The sequence below is a fragment of the Apostichopus japonicus genome, chromosome 7, assembly GCF_037975245.1.
Source record: "Apostichopus japonicus isolate 1M-3 chromosome 7, ASM3797524v1, whole genome shotgun sequence".
Lineage (NCBI taxonomy): Eukaryota > Metazoa > Echinodermata > Holothuroidea > Aspidochirotida > Stichopodidae > Apostichopus > Apostichopus japonicus.
The window spans coordinates 25862671-25885086 of record NC_092567.1 but is presented as its reverse complement, the minus strand read 5'-3'; the positions used below and the strand labels follow the sequence as shown (position 1 = coordinate 25885086).

Below are 22416 nucleotides of genomic sequence, written 5' to 3'. Positions count from 1 at the left end.
TTGTAAGCCGGTATCAACTTAGAAAATGTACATCTCATGATGATGCATTATGCCAATCAAAACATGCAAATGGCGTGACGTCATCAAATTGGGACTTTAGTAGTAGTAGTAAGTTGAGTCTCGTCTATCCGACATGCTCAGTGACTCACCTCCGCTAACGTATCACGATCTTGCGCAAGGTTTATTGCTTCCTCGAAATTGTTAATGTAAAATTGCGACTTTATTTTGCAAGCAAGGTAGTCACGAGCCTTCCTACTGGTTTATCAGTATGTCTCAATGCTTCTCTTAAAGCAGCCTTTGCTGGAGCGTCCTCCTGGAGTCTTGCTACATGACCGAAAAATCTCAATCTTCGATGTGCGACTATGGATGACCAAGGTGTTTGTTTGGTTTCGTTGTAGAGCTCATCGTTGATAACCAATTGATAACTTGGGACTTTACAGTGCTATAATTTAGCCTAGGCCTAGCCTAGTGTATATTGATCATGGGTACACCAGCATACACTCGAAAAATGTGTGTGTTGATGCACTTTTCGACAGCAGTTGAAAGTGACAATTTACAACACTTTTCCCAAACCTTGTGGTAAATTCATAGAGTGTGTAAGATTTTGGAAAAATCACGGGACAGAGCATGGGGAAATTGCAAACAAATTGCTCATTTGCAGACCTAAATTTTTGAGGCCTAGACCTAACGATTGTGACATTGACGACGTATTCACGTTGAAACCCCCCTCACATGATGGATTTCACTGTCAATGATACCAACAATTCACAAACGTGTCTAGAACAGAGCGATTTAAGAAAAAACTGCAGTCTCAGACAATAAAAAGTTAGTTCTAGTTCCACAGCAATTGATTTGGCAAGTAATAGTAGTAGTAAGTTGAGACTCGTCTATCCGACATGCTCAGTGATTAACCTCCGCCACGTATCACGATCTTGCGCAAGGTTTATTGCTTTCTCGAAATTTGTAATGAAACGTCCTTAAATTGCGACTTTATTTTGCAAGCAAGGTAGTCACGGGCCTTCCTACTGGTTTATCAGTATGTCTCAATGCTTCTCTAAAGCAACCTTTGCTGGAGCGTCCTCCTGGAGTCTTGCTACATGACCGAAAAATCTCAATCTTATATGTGCGACTATGGATGAACAAGGTGTGTGGTTGGTTTCATTGTAGAGCTTATCGTTTGTTGATAACCAATTGTTATTGGTCCATCTAATGAGAATATTACGAAGTAGTCTCCTTTGAAAAGTGTCAATTTTGCAATCAATATCCTTCGTTGTGTCCCACAGTTCGCAAGTGTACAACAAAATACTCTTTAATAAAGACTCGAAGATCCTAAGCTTAATGATTCGGCTTATGTTTCGGCTTGATTTGGCAAGAATCAGGGTAATAAATATACAGTTGTAAATATGTATGATCTAGTTCTGCGAAATTAAATTATTGTACTGAAATAACAAAAGCGTAGGTTAGGCCCGCTAGCCTATGCAGTGGCTATATGAATATTCAACAGTAACGTTAAAACTAACAGGAAGAAGTTTAAAACATAACAGTCCTAGCCTTAAGCTATGATACGTTATTTTAGGCAACACTGGCAGGGATCCGAATTAATCCTTTAAGAGTGCCACGGCCAATTGTTTTGACATATGTATTGTTAGGCCTAGGCCGTAACGTTAGGCCTATCATCAACCGTCCTAAATTTGCACACCTGTTCAAATTCATCACTGTACTAATATGACAGCCTAACCATTTTTGCATTCAGAAGAGAATTATGATTTATTTTCCATCATTATTAAAGTTTACTTTTTAAATGTTGTTTTGCAAACGTTATATGCCTAGGGTCTAGGCTAATCATATATGTTTAAATGTTATTTGGAATATTCTTACATTGCGATGACTTTCATGACGTGTTTCATGTACATGTATGTGCAATGCTTGTAAATGCAGGTTAGAATAAATGCCAGTACGCCATATATTTTGCGACTATAGTTTTTGGTTGTGCAAATCTATTGCGATTTACACATTTTAGTGAAAGTGAAGAGTAGAGTAGGTGATACACCATCTATATTATACTGGGCCGTAGAGCTGAGAATAAATTTTAAGAGAGAAATATGGATCGAGAAAAGGATCGGGGGGGGGGTGGGTGACACTAGAGGTAGACTGATCCGGTGTGAGTTGGTTGAGCTTTAACACTCGGGCTTGGAATGACATTTGTTATTCAGTTATGGAACACTTTGGAATAACCGTCGTATGTTTACATGGACTTTAGGGTCAGTGGTTAGGGTTTTACTCTCATATTTGAATAGTGGTTAGCGAGATCCATAATTTACTTTGGTCAGTCAGTGTGAATTTTGTCTTTACGATTCAGCTTTACAGCTTGCTTGGGTTTTATGGTTCAACTTCTAACACTTTCAACACACCAGTGTCGTCTTTTTGTGTATCTTTTTCTTATATAAAATATTTCCCTAAAATATGAAACAAACATTTTCGGTGGCCTACATGGGGAGTGGGTGCCCAAGGCACTAAATGGTACACATCACACGGGCGCCGTGTCATACATATCAATTTAGAGTATCTGTCAATGCATGTTGATCTAATTATGCTAAAAGAGTTCACATAGAGTTTGGTCATTTTGTGGCTTATAGAGACAAAAATTTGGGATGGGGCAAGTCTCCGGCCCCCATGACCCCTGGTGGTATATTAGCATCCTGCATAAATTATGTACTTACCATTAATACATTAGCTATACATAATTTGAAATATAAGGCACTACAGTAAGCTGACGTTTACCGTACATGCTATTTTAAGGCACATTGTCATTATTTTCTATGATTTACGTTATTGCATTTTTTCAAAATTTATGATACGGAAACCATGGAAACATTTTTTTCTTGTTTGAATCACTTTGGCCTAACAATTTATGAAGGTTTTATCTTATACACAAAATATGGACCACGAAACTTAAAAACTAGAGGCTCTTTTCACCTTTGGCCCATTGTCTATAAGAAGTAACAAGTTAAATTTGAAACCCATGACTTAATTTTTTTATTTCCTTTCCGATTTGTCGCAAGTTGACAGAATTTTCAACATTAAGAATAATTACCAGCAGATTTCTAACTGTTGGATTTGTTTTGCCACGATTTGGTATGTGTGTGTGGTGGAGTGGGGGAATGAGGGGGTGAGACACACTGAGTTCCCTTGAAGGGTTAAACGACTAAGACCAGGGATATTTAAAGAGACTGTTAAATGAAGCCACAAGGAGTACATTTGATTATTAGGCATAACCATAATTTAAGTTTTTTGTTGTTGCTTTGTGCTGTCTAGGTTACTTCTTCTTGGAAACTTGTGAACAAAATATTGTCACAAAGTTATGAATAAAAACAAACATGTTCCCAAACTTAAAAACAAAAATTTGAAAAGTGTGCTATTTTTTTTGCTTATCTTTTTAGTGCTTTTAGCACTATAAAATACCTTTATATGAATACCATGGGCAACATGACATCTTACACTTGAAGATGTACAACCTTGGTGTGTAAAACATACTCGGTATTCACAAATTTCATCCTGATGTCATAACGCAAGAAGAAAAAAATGATACTCTTTTTCTTCGGTCATATAAAGAGTGACACATTTATGATATTAACAGCAAAAGTATCAAGGAATTGATCAATCTATCCATTGAAATTAACGTTAATAAAATGATTTATAACTAGCAGATAACAGAATTCAAACTATTTTCAATTATTAGTTAAACTAATTAGTTTTACAGTTAAAAGAATTTCTTTCTCCTGACATAAAGTTAGCGTCGATGATTTCGTAGTCCCACGCATAAAGGCTGTGAAGTCTTATTCCAGATGATGTAAATACGAGTTTCTCTCCTCCGGGCTTTTAAATGGTATGGCAGAAGTCCAATGTTATTAAATTTAATAACAAAATAATAAGCTGTGAAGGTGTTGCCATCATTTCAAACGACTTTATCCGACTCCTCCGTGAAAGAATGGATATAATACTGGCAGTAAAACACGACATCTAACAGCAGTTCCTTCGTAGATGGATTAATATAAAAGTAATGATGATAAAACTATAATGGAACGTGGTGTACGAATATAGAAGCTAAAAAATGTAACGGATTTTGAGAATTCATTCTTAAAAGAATAAAAAATGTAGCTCTCCTCTCCAGACAACGTGGGTGCCAAGAAATTCATTATTGTTTCTAATTGATAATTGATAATTAGTACATGAGTGCTCCATGTATAACACGTCAAATCGGCGATATCGAATCTCATAGGAATTTAGTTATTGTCAGACAGTGTCTGCTATAATTTTCCTATATCCAACCCCAGAAATGTCCATCAGTCTCTCCTCCAGGAATCACCTGTAATTTCCCTCAAATGCTACTCTTACTAAAAAACACTTTCCATCAATCTCTCCTCCAGGAATCACCTGTAATTTCCCTCAAATGCTACTCTTACTGAAAAACACTTTCCATCAATCTCTCCTCCAGGAATCACCTGTAATTTCCCTCAAATGCTACTCTTACTGAAAAACACTTTCCATCAATCTCTCCTCCAGGAATCACCTGTAATTCCCCTCAAATGCTACTCTTACTGAAAGACACTTTCCATCAATCTCTCCTCCGAGAATTACCTGTAATTCCCCTCAAATGCTACTCTTACTGAATAACAATGTCCATCAATCTCTCCTCCAAGAACTACCTGTAATTCCCCCCAAATACTACTCTTATACTGAATAACTTTGTTCCACAGGCACAGTATTCTTATTATTTGACAGTGACGTCACAATGCTTTGACATGCACCGTTTGTCCATAGATAACTGTCATTTTCAGCTTTCATGTTTTGATCCTAGGTAATAATGGCTTCATTACGATATTCTATTCCTTTCTAAAATGAAATTTTAACGAAATAATTCGAATCTATTGGATACAAATTTCTTATTATCATTAATTACAAGCTGAATGTAAGGTGACATAGTAGATGATTAACTATCAAATAATTGAGTCATATCACGTGGTCAGAATATACACTGTTTAATATTTTGGCAACGTGGGGTACTGCTGGCCGTTTATCACGAGTCCATCAGTTACCGTGGCAACTGACTTAACAAACATACGATGGAAGCCTTAACATTTTCGATAACACAGGCCCAGTTACATCATTACAGAACTTTAAGCTAAGGTAATTTTATTTTCCTCTAATCAGATCTATAAAGCAAAACATAATTGTTGTTTTACACCATATAGACCTTTGTATAGCCTACGTATTTAAAAAATGTATATTGAATACAATCTTTGACGAAATCTAGAAACGTGTTATTGATTTCTCAGTGGATAGTCCTGCAGCTTATATGCTCTGTATGAAACATTAATGTAAATTAATTTCCAGTAAACAGTGTAAAATCCATGATATATCCATAGCAGGGTAAGCTATAAGTACATATGGAGGTGATTATCTACCATATATGTATATACACAAACCGCATAATATATAGTAAATGCAAAAAATTGATATCTTTTGCCGATTAAGTAACAACGGCTATTTCTCCTGAAACTGGTATTTCGTTTCTACAACAAGGATAAGGAATGAATGCAAAGAGGAAGAACCCTACAATGTTACCGACCATTCCTCCAGCAACGCCGAGCCCAACCTCTGCACCTGCTATCTTTGCTTCTGACCATGGTCCATACTTTTCATTCAAGGCTTCCAGCAAAGCGACATTCAAGGCTATGGCAAAACTCACAAACAGAACAGACTGTAAGACAGCCTTTAGTGACGCGCATTTACATGCGCGCGACATTTCCTTGTCCCCATCCATACGAAATCCCTCCCTACGAGAATCACGGTAATAAATCACACATACCACGACAATCTGGTACAAAATCTCGGAAACGACCAATAATATGACGCCGAGCCAATGCTTGTTGTTGCCTGCAACCCTCTCTATCGTTTCCGAGAATGAAATGAAGATTGCCATATGTAAGACACTTAAAACAATCCTACGGATCCAGGCACGCAGTGTTATCTTCAGTTGGTGGAGTTGATTACAGCGATGCAGACCTGTTTTACAATAAGTTGCGAAATGTTCACAATTATCGGAGAATGGACCATATCCAGTGTCGTCTAAGCGTGCTCTAGCTCTCATCAAAACCACTTCAGGAGGATTTAGCTGTTCTACTTCCTCGGGATAATAAGCCTTGTACATCGGACTGTAACAACAGTTTCCAGACAGATCCCATTTCTTTCTGGAATTTTCGCGAATGCTTCTTGACCACTCTATCACCTTAATAGAATCATCTGTGACTTCCTTAACGATGGCATGGTGCCAGTATCCCATAATTGGTCGCAACCATGACACGTGATCTCCTGGTTTCAACCCTCCAGTCGTTTTGTTTATATTCTTCCACTTGATATAGTTACCCGTGTCAGAAACCTGCATACAACAGAAGGACGGCACGACGTGGTGGGCTTCGTGTTGATATTTAACCATGTTATCTTCGTTCATATTCTCTGTATGTGCAAGCCATTCCTCCTTACAACGAGAACAGTAATATCCCTTAGCCTTTCCATTAACATCAACTATGAACAAAGGGAAATGGGATTAATTTTCATTATTAAATCGGTACCGCAAAAAAATAACAACTAACGGGACTTCTTTATGATTGTGTGCCTCTGTGGAGAACCATGAGAGAACTATATAAACAGCCAAGGAGATTTCTTCACAATTGTTTGTTCCTATTGAATAACATTGAGAGATAAAGAACCAAGCATCATTTTTAATAAACGTTTCTAGAGACGCTTACTTAATGCATAATATATGCTCATTATTTCTTTTAACCTTTTTTTTCTTTCTCCACTTTCCTTTCGTTTTCTTTGATAAAGTTAGGTTTCGACCGGTATTTGCTAAATATTGAAAGCTAAGACAAGGGATGTTAATAGACAACACAAACTTCTTTCCCCGGAATAGACGAGTCCACTAACACGAGAGCCGACTTTGAGACTATTTATTCCGAGTCCGAGCCAAGTTTGAGTCCACCTGGTCCGAGTCTGAGTTAAGTCCAAGCCCAGTACAACCGAGGACGAGGGAAGTCCGATTCTTGACTTAATAGGACTTGATTTCCCGAAATTGGGCCTTCCCTCCCCCTCCCGCAGTTTTGACGTGCTTTAACGTGCTTTAATGAGAAGTACCCCCTCCCCCACCCCCTTTCCTTTTGGGTAAGGTAACATTTGTCCATTTTTTGTGAGGAAAGAAAGTACACTTTTGCTATTGATAAATTGAGAAAACTGTAATTAGTAGGTGCCGTCTGGTTGCAGAAATTAAGAAGTGCCGCTTCATTCAAAATATTCAACTACTGGAATCTGTAGGTCAATGGTTCTCCCCACCAGGGCCAATGGTTCTCCCCAACTGGTCACTGGTTCTCACCACATGGGTCAATGGTTCTAGCCACCAGGGTCAATGGTTATGTCATTCGTTCGTTTTCTCGTGATATTCAGTATATATTTTATTTACTTGATACCTTCGTATTTAACAGGGTCAATGGTCCTAGCCACTAGGGTCAATGGTTCTCCCCACCGGGGCCAATGGTTCTAGCCATGAGGGTCAATGGTTCTAGCCACGAGGGTCAATGGTTCTAGCCACATGGGTCAATGGCTCTGTCGTGCGTTCATTGTCTCGTGATATTCTTTACATTTTTTATTTACTTGATACCTTCGTATTCTTTGATGTTTCCATGGCAACCTCTCTTATCGTGCTGCTGCTTAAGTTCTTCCCCATCCGGCGAATTTGCTGCCATGGTTTTCTAATAGTCTGTTATAGCTTCCACAACTGAAATATAAATGTTAATATATCCAGTACAAAAATTAATCATTAAATATTAGAAAAATATATAAATACATGAATAAAAGTTGGATAAAGTCCACACTTCTTATTTGGATCCACCTTAGTGATTACAAAAGCCCTATTGTTTGCAAAAGAGGTCAAATGCCATTTGATGGACTTTGTATAGAATATATGGATTCATTTTAGTAAATAAAAAAATCTGATCGATTGTTGTAGACTTCAATTTCGGTGCAATTCTTGCTTGGTTTGTGGATTCATTTGGAAGGAAGTATATGAGTAATGAAGAATGCAGTTGTTTCTGTAAAGGAAAGTTTGTTTGATGTCATATGGGAGACCAGTGTCTGTAAAACCTTGTAAACACAATAACTCCTAAATTAACGATTAAAACATGTGTAGGTGCAAACAACAACTTGCAGATATTTATAATGCTTAACCTGCAACAACACTTCACCAAAGCATAATATATATCTGATTTACTGGTTGAGAGGAAATGACATATGAAACTTACAAGTCCTCAACATTTTTTATTTTATTTTAAGAATATAGTTTAATGAATTGAGAATTTAAGATGACATTTACTTGACTTTTGGATAACGAATCATAGAATTAAAGCGGTTACACTGTTCTGTTCTCCTATGTATTCAACCATGTATTGTACACACTGATCCAGCAAACACATAACGCTTTTAGAACATTTTGAGAAGGGCGTAGAAATGTTATTACAAAATGTTAATGTAAATCGTTTATATAACATAATGTAGATATCATGATATTAAAACATGAAAACGTTTTGATAACATTCTCCTAACTTATTGTTGTAAAATATTTTCCTCAAATGTTGTAAAAATGTTCTGAAAACGTTTAGCAAAGCTTGAAAAATAGAAAACTTGTAGTAATTTCAATTCAACACAGCTGCCTGCAGGGGAATGCCTTTCATTTGATCATAATATCGCTGATTTTGTTCAGAATGTCATAACATTATGAAAACACCATCAAAATGTTTGATTAAGACTTAATGTCATTATTGATATACCCAATATGCAAATCTGGCTTTCGTAAATCGTTTCTGTGGATTTAGTTATTCAACGCATTCAGTAGAGCAGCAACGTTGAAAATCAATTCCTGAAGGTAGCACTGTACGTAGCACATGCCGCGGATTCATCACATGCAGAATTGAATCGCTACAGTAGTGTGTTAGCTCCAGGATTCGTAACCTGTGCTGCGAACCATGTGCTAGCTCCAGCTCCAGTTATTCTGCATGCTACATGTTACGATGTTAAACACAAATTCGACTTAGATTCGAAACAAATAGGCATATTTGATAGAGCTGTTGTGGGGGAATAATTTCGATTAGGGCTGTACACATTTGTCTGCAAAAACGACAACAAAGTGAAATAAGGTCTGGGAAAAGTGGGGGGTGGGGGCAAATGCCCCCTCTTGGCCCCTGTTATCCCGCCCATGGCTGGCATTATGTCCAGATTAAGTCATTTAATGCTGGCATGATGTCTAGACACTCATGACATTAAAATATTACTATAACATCTTTACAACTTTTTCTGAAACCTTTGAAAAACATTGTGCTGACATCGAAATAATGTTATATAAAACGTGAAAATGTTAACCTGCTATTCTAGCGACTCAACATTTAACGTTTTAATAACATTATTTTATAACGTTGTCATAACATTTGTCAAAATTTTATTATAACGTCTTTACAACATTTTCTGCAAAACCTTAAAAACGTTGTGGTGACATCGAAATAATGTTATATAAAACGCTGTGTAAAAGTTATCCAGGTATTCTAGCAACTCAACATTTAACGTTTCAATAACATTATTTATAACGTTATCATAACATTTGTTCAAATATTTTCCTAATATTTTGAAACAATTTTGTGTTTGCTTGGGACTCTCCATTATCTTAGATTAACAGTGCTAAACAGGAGGCTAAGCTATTAACAAGCTTATTATTCCTACCGGCAGTCTATAGTTAGGACTCAGTGTCAATACTGGCATAGTGAAGAGTTGACAAGTCTGTGTCGATTATACAGCAAGCCACAGCAACTCGAAACCAGCGTTAGGCTAAGTAGCCTATACATTATTTATACGATCTGAGGAAATGGGACAGCTATTTATCAGGTCATGTTTCTGAAAGATCTTTCGTTGCATGGGCTTCAATCCTGGAGGAGACAGGGGGCACATGTCCCCCCACGTTTTGAGATAGGGGGACACAATATCCAATGCCCCCGCCCACATTTCTCATTTTCTCTAACCATACTATGTACTGTAAGATTATGTTTGTAGTGTCGTAATAAACAATTATACGCTTGGCGTTCCATAGTCCTAAACATGTATTACACACTTATAGCGTTCGATAGTCAGTCTGTGAAGATAGCGTCGAAGTTATAAATTAAACGAGTACATCGTACTGTTTTGAACTACAAATCAATGCCTTGAACTGTGTCTTTTATTTAACTAGTACTCTACATTGGCGACGAGGATAATTTGAGCAAATGGCCACGTTTACAATTCCACCGCCTCCACCTCTGGAGATAGATTCAACAAGTCTTGCGACCAGCTTCAAGAAGTTCAGGTAGGCATTCAGTAACTTCGAACTTGCAACGGGGATAGCGACCCGAGACAACTCGCTGCGGCTGGCGACTCTGCTAGCCGTGATAGGGCAGCCGGCGGTCGACCTATACAACACGTTTACGTGGGCTAACGAAGCTGACGCCAAGACATATCAGAGGGTAATCGATCAGTTTGAAGTGCTAATACTACATAGGAACGGTACATATTCAACACGAGAGTACAAAGAGAGGGTGAATCGTATGAGAGCTTTGTTACATCTCTTAAGTCATTAGCAGAAATATGTGAATTTGAAACATTGACAGAATCTCTCATAAGGGACAGGATAATTGTAGGCATGAGAAATGCTAACATTCGTCAACGCCTCCTCCGTGAAGCACGCTTGACCCAAATCAAGCCATCACAATTGTCCGACCAGCTGAAGCAGCCACTGCGCATGCAAGTGAGATTGCAAAAATTTTAAACAACAGCAGAACTCAAAGTCACAGATCTGCCGTAACTGTGGTGACAGATACCCTCATAGTGATCATCCATGTCCAGCACAAGGAAAAACCTGCTTATTCTGCAAAAAGCAAAATCACTTTGCAAAAGTGTGCAAAACCAAGCTGAAACAACAAGCAGAGGTTAATCGTGTAGAACAGACAACACAACACTCACAGTCACAACCATCTCTCCAAGCAGCGCAAGGTGAGTCAACTAACGAGGACTATCTATTTGTCATAGGTCCATCAGATGAGAGTAATCAACTACTCAAAGTATCCGTGATCATCAATGATGTTAAGACTACAGCTGTCATTGACACAGGTACGTCAATGAACATAATGAGTCGAGAAACTCTGAACACAATCTGCACAGAACAATCACCACTCGAACCTACATGCAAACAAGTCTATGCATTTGGTGCCAACAGTCCCATTGATGATCTTGGAAAAATCTCTCTGCTAGTACGTCACAAAGCGCAGGTGCAAAGTGCTGTATTCTTCATTACGAAGCACAGTGGTCCCACTCTGCTACGTATGAACAATGCGAAAGAGCTCCACATGATCGCTGTTACATACAATGTTCATGCAGCACCGTCGGTCATCGACGAATTCAGTGATCGGTTCGTTGGACTAGCAAGCTAGCAGGCGTCACATGCAAACTACACGTGGATCAGTCCGTCACTCCTGTTACTCAGCCGCATCGCAGGATACCTTTCCACGTCAGACAATATGTCGAAGCCGAACTGAAACGCTTACAAGAATTGGACATCATCGAGCCTGTGCATAGTATGCGTACACCATGGGTCTCTCCAATTCGAGTTGTGCCTTAACCAAAGCAACCAGGCAAAAATCAGGATTTGTGTTGATATGCGAGCTGTAAACAAAGCTATCGAGAGAGAGAGAGCGGCACGTCACTCCAACCATTGACGACATATTAGCTAAGCTGAATGGGGCAACAGTATTCACCCAGCTGGATCTAAACAGTGGATATCACCAAATCGAATTAGACGAGGCATCACACTAGCTCACTGTTTTCTCCATCCATGTTGGCTTGTATCAGTATAAGAGATTGAATTTTGGAGTGAATAGCGGAGCGTAACAGTTCCAAAATCTGATACAGTCAGCCCTGGCAGGTCTTCAAGGCGTGATTAACATCAGTGACGACATATTGGTTTATGCCAAGAATCAACAAGAACACAACGAGCGGCTAGTGAAGTGTATGCAACGTCTAAGAGAGAAGAGCCTAACTCTCAATGGCGATAAATGCGAGTTCAACAAATCTTCGGTTGAATTCTTTGGGCATATCTTCAGCTCATCAGGCGTATCAACAAGTCCCATGCAATTCCAGTCGTTGATCGAGGCACCACCTCCTAGCAATCGGAAAGAAGTCCGAAGCTTTCTTGGGTTATCAAACTACTGTGCAAGATTCATTCCAAACCTTGCATCACTATCTGAACCACTTCGTGATCTGACCAGACAGAGCGTTCCATGGTCATGGGAAGAGCGTCACGCCAAATCCTTCAGTGACATCAAGCATGCAATAGCACAGCACTGTAATATGGCATACTTCGACGCGCGTCTTCATTCCACAGTCGTTGTAGATGCTAGTCCCGTAGGGCTATGTGCTATTCTAGTACAAGGCAGTGACCGAAGCAACAAAATCGTAGCACTAGCGAGACGTTCACTTACAGATGTCGAGAAGCGGTATTCACAAACCGAGCGTGAAGCCCTGGCAGTAACGTGGGGAATCACACACTTCTACCTATACTTGTATGGCAGCAAGTTCACGGTCATCACAGACCATAAGCCACTAGTGCCATTGCTCAACAGATCCAACTCATCTCCACCCGCGAGAATATAAAGATGGATGCTGCACCTTCAGCAGTATGATTTTTCCCTAGCATACCAACCAGGTGCAACCAACCCGGCCGATTATTTCTCGCGACATCCGATCAACATGGATGAGATAGTTGCAGCGACCACATCAGATCCTGTTTTGCAAGCATGCATCAAAGCTGTCGAAAGGAATAGCTGGCACTCGATTACGCCAGAGGTGCAGTGCTCCAAAAACGTAAAGAATGAGCCCAGCGTAGCAAAAGATGGAAAAGTGCTACTCCGTGATCACAGAATTGTGATTCCGTCAATCCTTCGCGATCATCACAATCGCACACCAAGGATACCAAGGTGTCGTTCGCACGAAACAGCTGATTCGCGAAAAAGTTTGTTTTCCTGGTATAGACAAGCGTGTGGAAGAAAAGATCAGTCAATGTATTCCATGCCAAGCAACAAGCAGTTCAACAACGCGTGACCCTATCCAAATGTCAGCACTTCCAACCCAATCTTTGAAAGAAGTCAGCATAGACTTCTCAGACCGAAGAGCATCTTTTTGTCATCATCGACGATTATAGCAGATTCCCAGTGGTTGAAATTCTCACATCTACTTCTAGTAAAGCGGTTATCCCACATTTAGATCGCATATATGCATTGTTCGGTATTCCAGAAGTTGTCCGTAATGATAACCGACCACCTTTCAACAGCGAATATTTCATGAAGTTTGCACATACTTCGGATTCCGACATCGTAGAATCACACCGCGATGGCCACAGGCCAATGGAGAAGTTGAGCGATTCAAGCGCGTTCTAAAGAAAGTTGTCCGCACAGCAAACGCCGAGCGTAAGTCTGGAAACAAGGGCTATACACTGAAAAAATAAACTAGTCAATATTGCCACGGACTAACGTTAAATTAGTCTTTAACGTTAGTCAATGCACCCGGACTAGCAAAAATCTTCGTTTCATCGCTGCTTCTTAGTTAGTTTACACTGACTAAGGAAAATATAATCGCAGCTTAGTCGGTGGCGACGGACTAAGGTATTTTAACCCATGGACTAAGAACGATACGGACACCCGATTTACGCCATAATCGTAGCTTAGTCGGTGTCGACGGACTAATGTATTTTAACCCAATTCGATTCACTTCAATTTGGAAACCGAGAGGCAACGGCAGCTTGCTGGGCTTGGCATAGTTTCATACGATCACTCTAAGCAACTTTCAACCGTAAATCACCCAAGAAGGTCTTTAGAAGAATGGAGGTATTAACTGCATCATCGGCCTACCTGTTATTCCTTTAACTAGAAGGTAAACTTAAAGTTAATTGTTAGGCCACTGGCACTAGTACTGTATTATGGTTAGTGTAACGCTACCGTTGTCACGTTGGCGTTTCGCAATACACAAGTGCAATGACAGTGAGTAGCCTATAGGCTTCTACTGGGTACTGCAGTGCATTCTCAACACTAAAGTGTGCATTCTAAACACCAATTAACAATGTGTTATGTGTGTATTGGGCTAGATTGAACAGTGGCACATAATCTTCTAATTTATTCCCAAACAAATGCTGGAACTATAAGGCTCAATAGTTTATTTGAAGTCTACACTCATTTGGTAAAGATTTCCTGTAATTTCCCATGTGAATCTAAATGGGTAGGCTTTGTGATATTGAATAAGCAAGGCTAGACCTTCAAACGTACAGTCACAGTCGGCTGAACACATTATGTTGGCTAGTCAACGGTATTATATGTTGCGAGCAGTCAGGATGCACGCTTCAGTTCTATTTAACCTTTTCATTTATCAGTTTTTAGTATTTAATTTCCGGTCACGCCCAGGAAACAATTGCGACATTCCTTCACGGTCGACTTGCTTACTGTAAGAAGTATTAACCGTTTTTTTCTCAGGAAAGCTTGATAGTCTGAAGTTATTATAACATGTGCTTTTAGTATACTGCCAAAAGAGTAAGTTGTTGTATTTGTATTGATATTTTATGTAGAAGTAACGGAAAATTTAGTATGTTTAGTTTGGTCTAATTGCACGTTTTTTACTGTCCAATGTAGTGCAGGGTTCACTTGCGCGAATTCAAATTATTCTGTTTATGTGTATGTATATGCATCGATTCTTAGATTATGATGTTTTTTTGACATTTATTTGTAATTCAAGCATATCTGTTTAGTAGCAAAGTTTAAAGGTTAAGATTAATTAGTTTTCTCTTTTTGATCCTAGATTGAATGAAACTCATTGGCGTAAATAATAGATCAGATGATACAGTTTAACGCAGTTGCTAAAACTCTGGGTATTCTGTAGTCTTCGCCGGTCCATTATATACTTTAGTACTACTAGTAAGACTAAATCAAAACGACCGTAGACAAACTTAGTGTAACAAAGTACTGATTCTCCTCTAGCCTAGGTCTAAACAGGCTTGTTATGTGAGCAAGCGAAATAACAACTAAAAACGATTAGGCCTATAAATAAGTTGGCTCAGTGCATTTCTGTTTCTAAAATTTTATATTTTTAAAGTTCATAAAAAACAAACAAAGATTTAGCCCATGTTTTATTATCTCTGTATTCTGGGCATTTGATTCTGGTTGCAATGGTGATGACACTCTCGTTCAAATTTTCAGCTTTATACAGTCTGCTTCAAACTTTGGGATTGTTTTTTTGAGACTATAGTGGAAGCAAATCTCACATAACTTTGTGGTGACAACTTATTTTATTTTTTTTTCAAATGATGAATACTTTGCTGTTTCTTTTTTCCAGCAGGAATTGAAAAGCCAAATATCTAAGTCAAGGGTGAGCTTTCCTGTGATGTACGACACCAGTGTGGAGGCAACAACAGAAGAGGAGAACTGTGTTATATATGGCTTAAAGACATGTTTTAAGATGATATATTGGTACCCTTCGCAGAACAAAAGAGTTTATCCAAGAGTCCAAAAAGCAAAGGAACAAGTACCATAGAGAAAAAAGATGGAAGAGTGAGTTTAACTATTGTACCCAACTGTTTAATGATATTTAAGATACTTTTCATAACCTGTTTTTAAAAAAAAACAGTCTAGATTATCATTTACGTGCAAGCCTTATAAGTTTGGTCAAATTTTCACTGATCTGTAGAGCGGGAGTCCAGAGGGTTTGGTAAGCTGGGAAGGTAACCAATTGCCTGGTACATCACAATGTTCACAATGCATTCCTGTATATGAAACCTGACGACTGGCAAACCGACTGTGGTGGATGTGGCTGGGAGAGCAATTTTAAAGTCACCTAATAGCTAACCTAGAGCAGCTTTCATGGTAACCACATCAAAGTAAGAACAATGTGTCAGGTATGGCCCCAAGAGCAACAAATGGCCATTGCCAGTAATTATTGGTGGTGGGGTACCCCTGCCAGTGATCTATAATTGACCCTCATGGCTGACCTAGGTCAGCTTATGAGGTAACCACTTGAAACCTACTGGAAAATGTTGGCTAGGACTTCAGATACAAGGGATGGGCATTGCCAGTAATTTTTATTGGTGGGGTACCCCTGCCAGTAGACCCCCAATATGCCCATCCCCTCATTGACCTAGGTGAGCTCATGATTTGACCAGTTGAAACCTACAGGAAAATGATAGGTATCACTTGATATGTAAGGATGGGCATTTCCAGTATTTTATATTGGTGGGCCACCACTGCCAGAGTCCGCCCATCCCTTACAAATAGAATCCTGTTAATAATTTTCCAGTAGTTTTCAACTGGTTAAATCATGAGCTGACCTAGATCAATGAGGGGGGGGGGGGGCTTTTTGGGGGTCTACTGGCAGGAGTACCGCACTAATATAAATTACAGGAAATGCCCATCCCTTACATATATATAGAGTCCTGCCAATCATTTTACAGTAGTTTTCAACTGGTTACCTCATGAGCTCATCTAGGTCAATGGGGAATGGGCATTTTGGGGGTCTACTGGCAGGGGTACCCCACCAATAAAAATTACTGGCAATGCCCATCAGTTGTATCTGAAGCCCTAACCAACATTTTCCAGTAGGTTTCAAGTGGTTACCTCATGAGCTGACCTAGGTCAGCCTTGAGGGGTCAAATATAGATCACTGGCAGGGGTACCCCACCACCAATAATTACTGGCAATGGCCATTTGTTGCTCTTGGGGCCATACCTGACATATTGTACTTACTTTGATGTGGTTACCATGAAAACTGATCTAGGTTAGCTATCAGGTGACTTTAAAATTGCTCTCCCAGCCACACCCACCACAGTCGGTTTGCCAGTCGTCTGGTTTCATATACAGGAATGCACTGTGAACATTGTGATGTACAAGGCAATTGGTTACCTTCCCAGCTAACCAAACCCTCTGGGATCCCGGTCTATTGGGATCATTATTAACATGATTAACATAATTATTAAGCTTTGAGAAATAACTTGGTGTTATGCTGTGCAAAGCTAATAATAATTTGGTAAAGCTGCTATTCCTGGCTTGTAATTTGAGGGACCTAGATTTAAATGTATACCTCCCAATATGTTATAAAATTTTAATGTAAATGTATGTTTATGATAATGTGAGTTATCATGTGCTATATCTGTATCTGTGCTTACACGTATATCATATTTTCTGTTCACAGGTCAATAATGGTGCAGATTTTGGCTTCCTGAAGACAAGTGGGAGGCCATTTGTAGTTAAGAGAAACACTCTTTGTTCGTGAAGACTTAACTGGTGTCGATTTGGGGTACCACTTTTAAAGGAAAGTCATGAGGAACCCTTGCCCAAGATTCAACTTTGCATTATTGTGCAGTGCTATACTTTTGCGATTCATGTTTGATCCATTAACTTGTCTTAACTTTGTTGGAAAAAAAAATCAGATTTTCAGATTTTATTTACAGTGATTTCTTCTCTATCTGTCGAAAGTCAGCCTTTTGTAGACATCAGAAGTTTTATCAGAAATAAACACTGCCAACGTGCACATTATTTGTGTTTCTTCTTCTCTCTTTTCTTTCAGTGATGCTAGTCGGGTTTAATTCTTTCAGTGAATCTAGTCGGTGCAACTAGTCAGTCGATACGGACTAAGAAAGGTTAGTCGGGAGAGGCACCATCCTGACTAATGTAAAACCTGCTATAAACTAGTCGGTGGCTCATATAAATTAGTCGGTAAAGACCGACTAATGTCACCAACTAATGTAACTGACTAATATACATTTACCGACTAAGAAATTGTTGATCGACTAAGCTGACGGACTAAGATGACCGACTACGAAATCCAACTGACTAAGGAATAAATTAGTCGGTATAGCAACTGACCAAGGCTATGTTAGTCGGGAGAGGCACCAGATGGACTAACGTTATGTTAGTCGGTGAACCAATTTAAGTTTTCAGTGTACACGTTTCTGAGAAACTACCGAGATACTCCACATAGAACGTCTGGGGCACCACCAGATACAGTAATGTTCCAGCGTCCAATCCGCACTCGCTTACCTGAGCCTCAATCGCACGCAGCAAATGACAGCGAACTTCGCAATCGCGATAAGTCCATGAAGCAGAAGGTAAACGCGGAAAAGCATCAAAGAATCAGAGAATCGGAAATTAGAGTAGGTAACTATGTCCTTGTGAAGAGTGATGGGCATATCGGTATATACACTACTCCATTCGACACCAGACCGCTGAAGGTCATAACGATCAAGGGTTCGCAAATAGTTGCATCTCGTGGCTCCTACCGCGTAACGCGAAACTCATCACACTTCAAAGTCTTGAAAGGTCAGCATGACATTCAGGCTGCAACAGATGATTACGATGATACACCATCGCCACAAATCGCAAACCCTTGTTAGAAACGAGAGAATACAAACGGCTCCTATGGTAGCACGAAGAAATCCACCTCGTGATCGTGCTCCACCTAGGAATCTGAATGATTATTATACTTAACTGTATAACTCACAAAAACAAACCAAAGACATGTCAACAAAGACAATTTGTTGCATGTTTAATGTTTAAGTTTACAGAGTATACAATTATCTTTTGTTTATTTACGGTTACAGATGTTAATAACGTATTAGGCAGACAGAAAATGAACAAAAATGAATGGAAACAGTTATTTTATTCTTTGTTTGACAAATTACACAGGTTTGAAATCTTACACAAAAGTTTATGTGTTTTGACAAATAATCAATGTTGGTACATTTACAGTTATTTTTGAGAAAAAGCAACTCCTTCAATTCACTTGCATCAAAACGACCGTAGACAAACTTAGTGTAACAAAGTACTGATTCTCCTCTAGCCTAGGTCTAAACAGGCTTGTTATGTGAGCAAGCGAAATAACAACTAAAAACGATTAGGCCTATAAATAAGTTGGCTCAGTGCATTTCTGTTTCTAAAATTTTATATTTTTAAAGTTCATAAAAAACAAACAAAGATTTAGCCCATGTTTTATTATCTCTGTATTCTGGGCATTTGATTCTGGTTGCAATGGTGATGACACTCTCGTTCAAATTTTCAGCTTTATACAGTCTGCTTCAAACTTTGGGATTGTTTTTTTGAGACTATAGTGGAAGCAAATCTCACATAACTTTGTGGTGACAACTTATTTTATTTTTTTTTCAAATGATGAATACTTTGCTGTTTCTTTTTTCCAGCAGGAATTGAAAAGCCAAATATCTAAGTCAAGGGTGAGCTTTCCTGTGATGTACGACACCAGTGTGGAGGCAACAACAGAAGAGGAGAACTGTGTTATATATGGCTTAAAGACATGTTTTAAGATGATATATTGGTACCCTTCGCAGAACAAAAGAGTTTATCCAAGAGTCCAAAAAGCAAAGGAACAAGTACCATAGAGAAAAAAGATGGAAGAGTGAGTTTAACTATTGTACCCAACTGTTTAATGATATTTAAGATACTTTCATAACCTGTTTTTAAAAAAAAACAGTCTAGATTATCATTTACGTGCAAGCCTTATAAGTTTGGTCAAATTTTCACTGATCTGTAGAGCGGGAGTCCAGAGGGTTTGGTAAGCTGGGAAGGTAACCAATTGCCTGGTACATCACAATGTTCACAATGCATTCCTGTATATGAAACCTGACGACTGGCAAACCGACTGTGGTGGATGTGGCTGGGAAAGCAATTTTAAAGTCACCTAATAGCTAACCTAGAGCAGCTTTCATGGTAACCACATCAAAGTAAGAACAATGTGTCAGGTATGGCCCCAAGAGCAACAAATGGCCATTGCCAGTAATTATTGGTGGTGGGGTACCCCTGCCAGTGATCTATAATTGACCCTCATGGCTGACCTAGGTCAGCTTATGAGGTAACCACTTGAAACCTACTGGAAAATGTTGGCTAGGACTTCAGATACAAGGGATGGGCATTGCCAGTAATTTTTATTGGTGGGGTACCCCTGCCAGTAGACCCCCAATATGCCCATCCCCTCATTGACCTAGGTGAGCTCATGATTTGACCAGTTGAAACCTACAGGAAAATGATAGGTATCACTTGATATGTAAGGATGGGCATTTCCAGTATTTTATATTGGTGGGCCACCACTGCCAGAGTCCGCCCATCCCTTACAAATAGAATCCTGTTAATAATTTTCCAGTAGTTTTCAACTGGTTAAATCATGAGCTGACCTAGATCAATGAGGGGGGGGGGGCTTTTTGGGGGTCTACTGGCAGGAGTACCGCACTAATATAAATTACAGGAAATGCCCATCCCTTACATATATATAGAGTCCTGCCAATCATTTTACAGTAGTTTTCAACTGGTTACCTCATGAGCTCATCTAGGTCAATGGGGAATGGGCATTTTGGGGGTCTACTGGCAGGGGTACCCCACCAATAAAAATTACTGGCAATGCCCATCAGTTGTATCTGAAGCCCTAACCAACATTTTCCAGTAGGTTTCAAGTGGTTACCTCATGAGCTGACCTAGGTCAGCCTTGAGGGGTCAAATATAGATCACTGGCAGGGGTACCCCACCACCAATAATTACTGGCAATGGCCATTTGTTGCTCTTGGGGCCATACCTGACATATTGTACTTACTTTGATGTGGTTACCATGAAAACTGATCTAGGTTAGCTATCAGGTGACTTTAAAATTGCTCTCCCAGCCACACCCACCACAGTCGGTTTGCCAGTCGTCTGGTTTCATATACAGGAATGCACTGTGAACATTGTGATGTACAAGGCAATTGGTTACCTTCCCAGCTAACCAAACCCTCTGGGATCCCGGTCTATTGGGATCATTATTAACATGATTAACATAATTATTAAGCTTTGAGAAATAACTTGGTGTTATGCTGTGCAAAGCTAATAATAATTTGGTAAAGCTGCTATTCCTGGCATGTAATTTGAGGGACCTAGATTTAAATGTATACCTCCCAATATGTTATAAAATTTTAATGTAAATGTATGTTTATGATAATGTGAGTTATCATGTGCTATATCTGTATCTGTGCTTACACGTATATCATATTTTCTGTTCACAGGTCAATAATGGTGCAGATTTTGGCTTCCTGAAGACAAGTGGGAGGCCATTTGTAGTTAAGAGAAACACTCTTTGTTCGTGAAGACTTAACTGGTGTCGATTTGGGGTACCACTTTTAAAGGAAAGTCATGAGGAACCCTTGCCCAAGATTCAACTTTGCATTATTGTGCAGTGCTATACTTTTGCGATTCATGTTTGATCCATTAACTTGTCTTAACTTTGTTGGAAAAAAAAATCAGATTTTCAGATTTTATTTACAGTGATTTCTTCTCTATCTGTCGAAAGTCAGCCTTTTGTAGACATCAGAAGTTTTATCAGAAATAAACACTGCCAACGTGCACATTATTTGTGTTTCTTCTTCTCTCTTTTCTTTCAGTGATGCTAGTCGGGTTTAATTCTTTCAGTGAATCTAGTCGGTGCAACTAGTCAGTCGATACGGACTAAGAAAGGTTAGTCGGGAGAGGCACCATCCTGACTAATGTAAAACCTGCTATAAACTAGTCGGTGGCTCATATAAATTAGTCGGTAAAGACCGACTAATGTCACCAACTAATGTAACTGACTAATATACATTTACCGACTAAGAAATTGTTGATCGACTAAGCTGACGGACTAAGATGACCGACTACGAAATCCAACTGACTAAGGAATAAATTAGTCGGTATAGCAACTGACCAAGGCTATGTTAGTCGGGAGAGGCACCAGATGGACTAACGTTATGTTAGTCGGTGAACCAATTTAAGTTTTCAGTGTACACGTTTCTGAGAAACTACCGAGATACTCCACATAGAACGTCTGGGGCACCACCAGATACAGTAATGTTCCAGCGTCCAATCCGCACTCGCTTACCTGAGCCTCAATCGCACGCAGCAAATGACAGCGAACTTCGCAATCGCGATAAGTCCATGAAGCAGAAGGTAAACGCGGAAAAGCATCAAAGAATCAGAGAATCGGAAATTAGAGTAGGTAACTATGTCCTTGTGAAGAGTGATGGGCATATCGGTATATACACTACTCCATTCGACACCAGACCGCTGAAGGTCATAACGATCAAGGGTTCGCAAATAGTTGCATCTCGTGGCTCCTACCGCGTAACGCGAAACTCATCACACTTCAAAGTCTTGAAAGGTCAGCATGACATTCAGGCTGCAACAGATGATTACGATGATACACCATCGCCACAAATCGCAAACCCTTGTTAGAAACGAGAGAATACAAACG

The 22416-nt window shown here is 39.4% G+C and overlaps 2 protein-coding genes and 2 long non-coding RNA genes across 4 annotated transcripts in view; 2 read left to right on the top strand and 2 right to left on the bottom strand.

Annotated features, from left to right (window-relative positions):
- LOC139969901 (uncharacterized) overlaps positions 1-22416 on the bottom strand; it is a 90162-nt gene that overhangs the window by 22523 nt on the left and 45223 nt on the right. The gene's annotated exons all lie outside the window — the stretch shown is intronic.
- Positions 1887-22416, top strand: part of LOC139969905 (uncharacterized) — a 61333-nt gene continuing 40803 nt past the window's right edge. The window contains exon 1 of the long non-coding RNA XR_011793822.1: positions 1887-1938. This is a non-coding gene — a long non-coding RNA (uncharacterized lncRNA). The remainder of the gene's footprint in view (positions 1939-22416) is intronic.
- Positions 5491-7830, bottom strand: LOC139969903 (uncharacterized). Its single transcript, XM_071975291.1, has 2 exons — positions 7715-7830; positions 5491-6585 (listed from the first exon to the last, which is right to left on the bottom strand). Exons 1-2 carry the CDS (start codon positions 7797-7799, stop codon positions 5531-5533), a joined length of 1140 nt encoding a protein of 379 aa, XP_071831392.1. The 5' UTR covers positions 7800-7830; the 3' UTR covers positions 5491-5530.
- On the top strand, positions 13606-17698 carry LOC139970172 (uncharacterized). Its single transcript, XR_011794063.1, has 4 exons — positions 13606-14052; positions 14553-14702; positions 15502-15716; positions 17350-17698. It is a non-coding gene; the product is annotated as an uncharacterized lncRNA (long non-coding RNA).

Excerpts from the sequence above, each read along its gene's own strand:
- LOC139969903 (XM_071975291.1), bottom strand. The coding sequence starts at position 7,799 with ATGGCAGCAAATTCGCCGGATGGGGAAGAACTTAAGCAGCAGCACGAT. Across the intron at positions 6,586-7,714 it reads AAACATCAAAGAATACGAAG|TTGATGTTAATGGAAAGGCT; the intron begins GTATCAAGTAAA and ends CTTTGTTCATAG.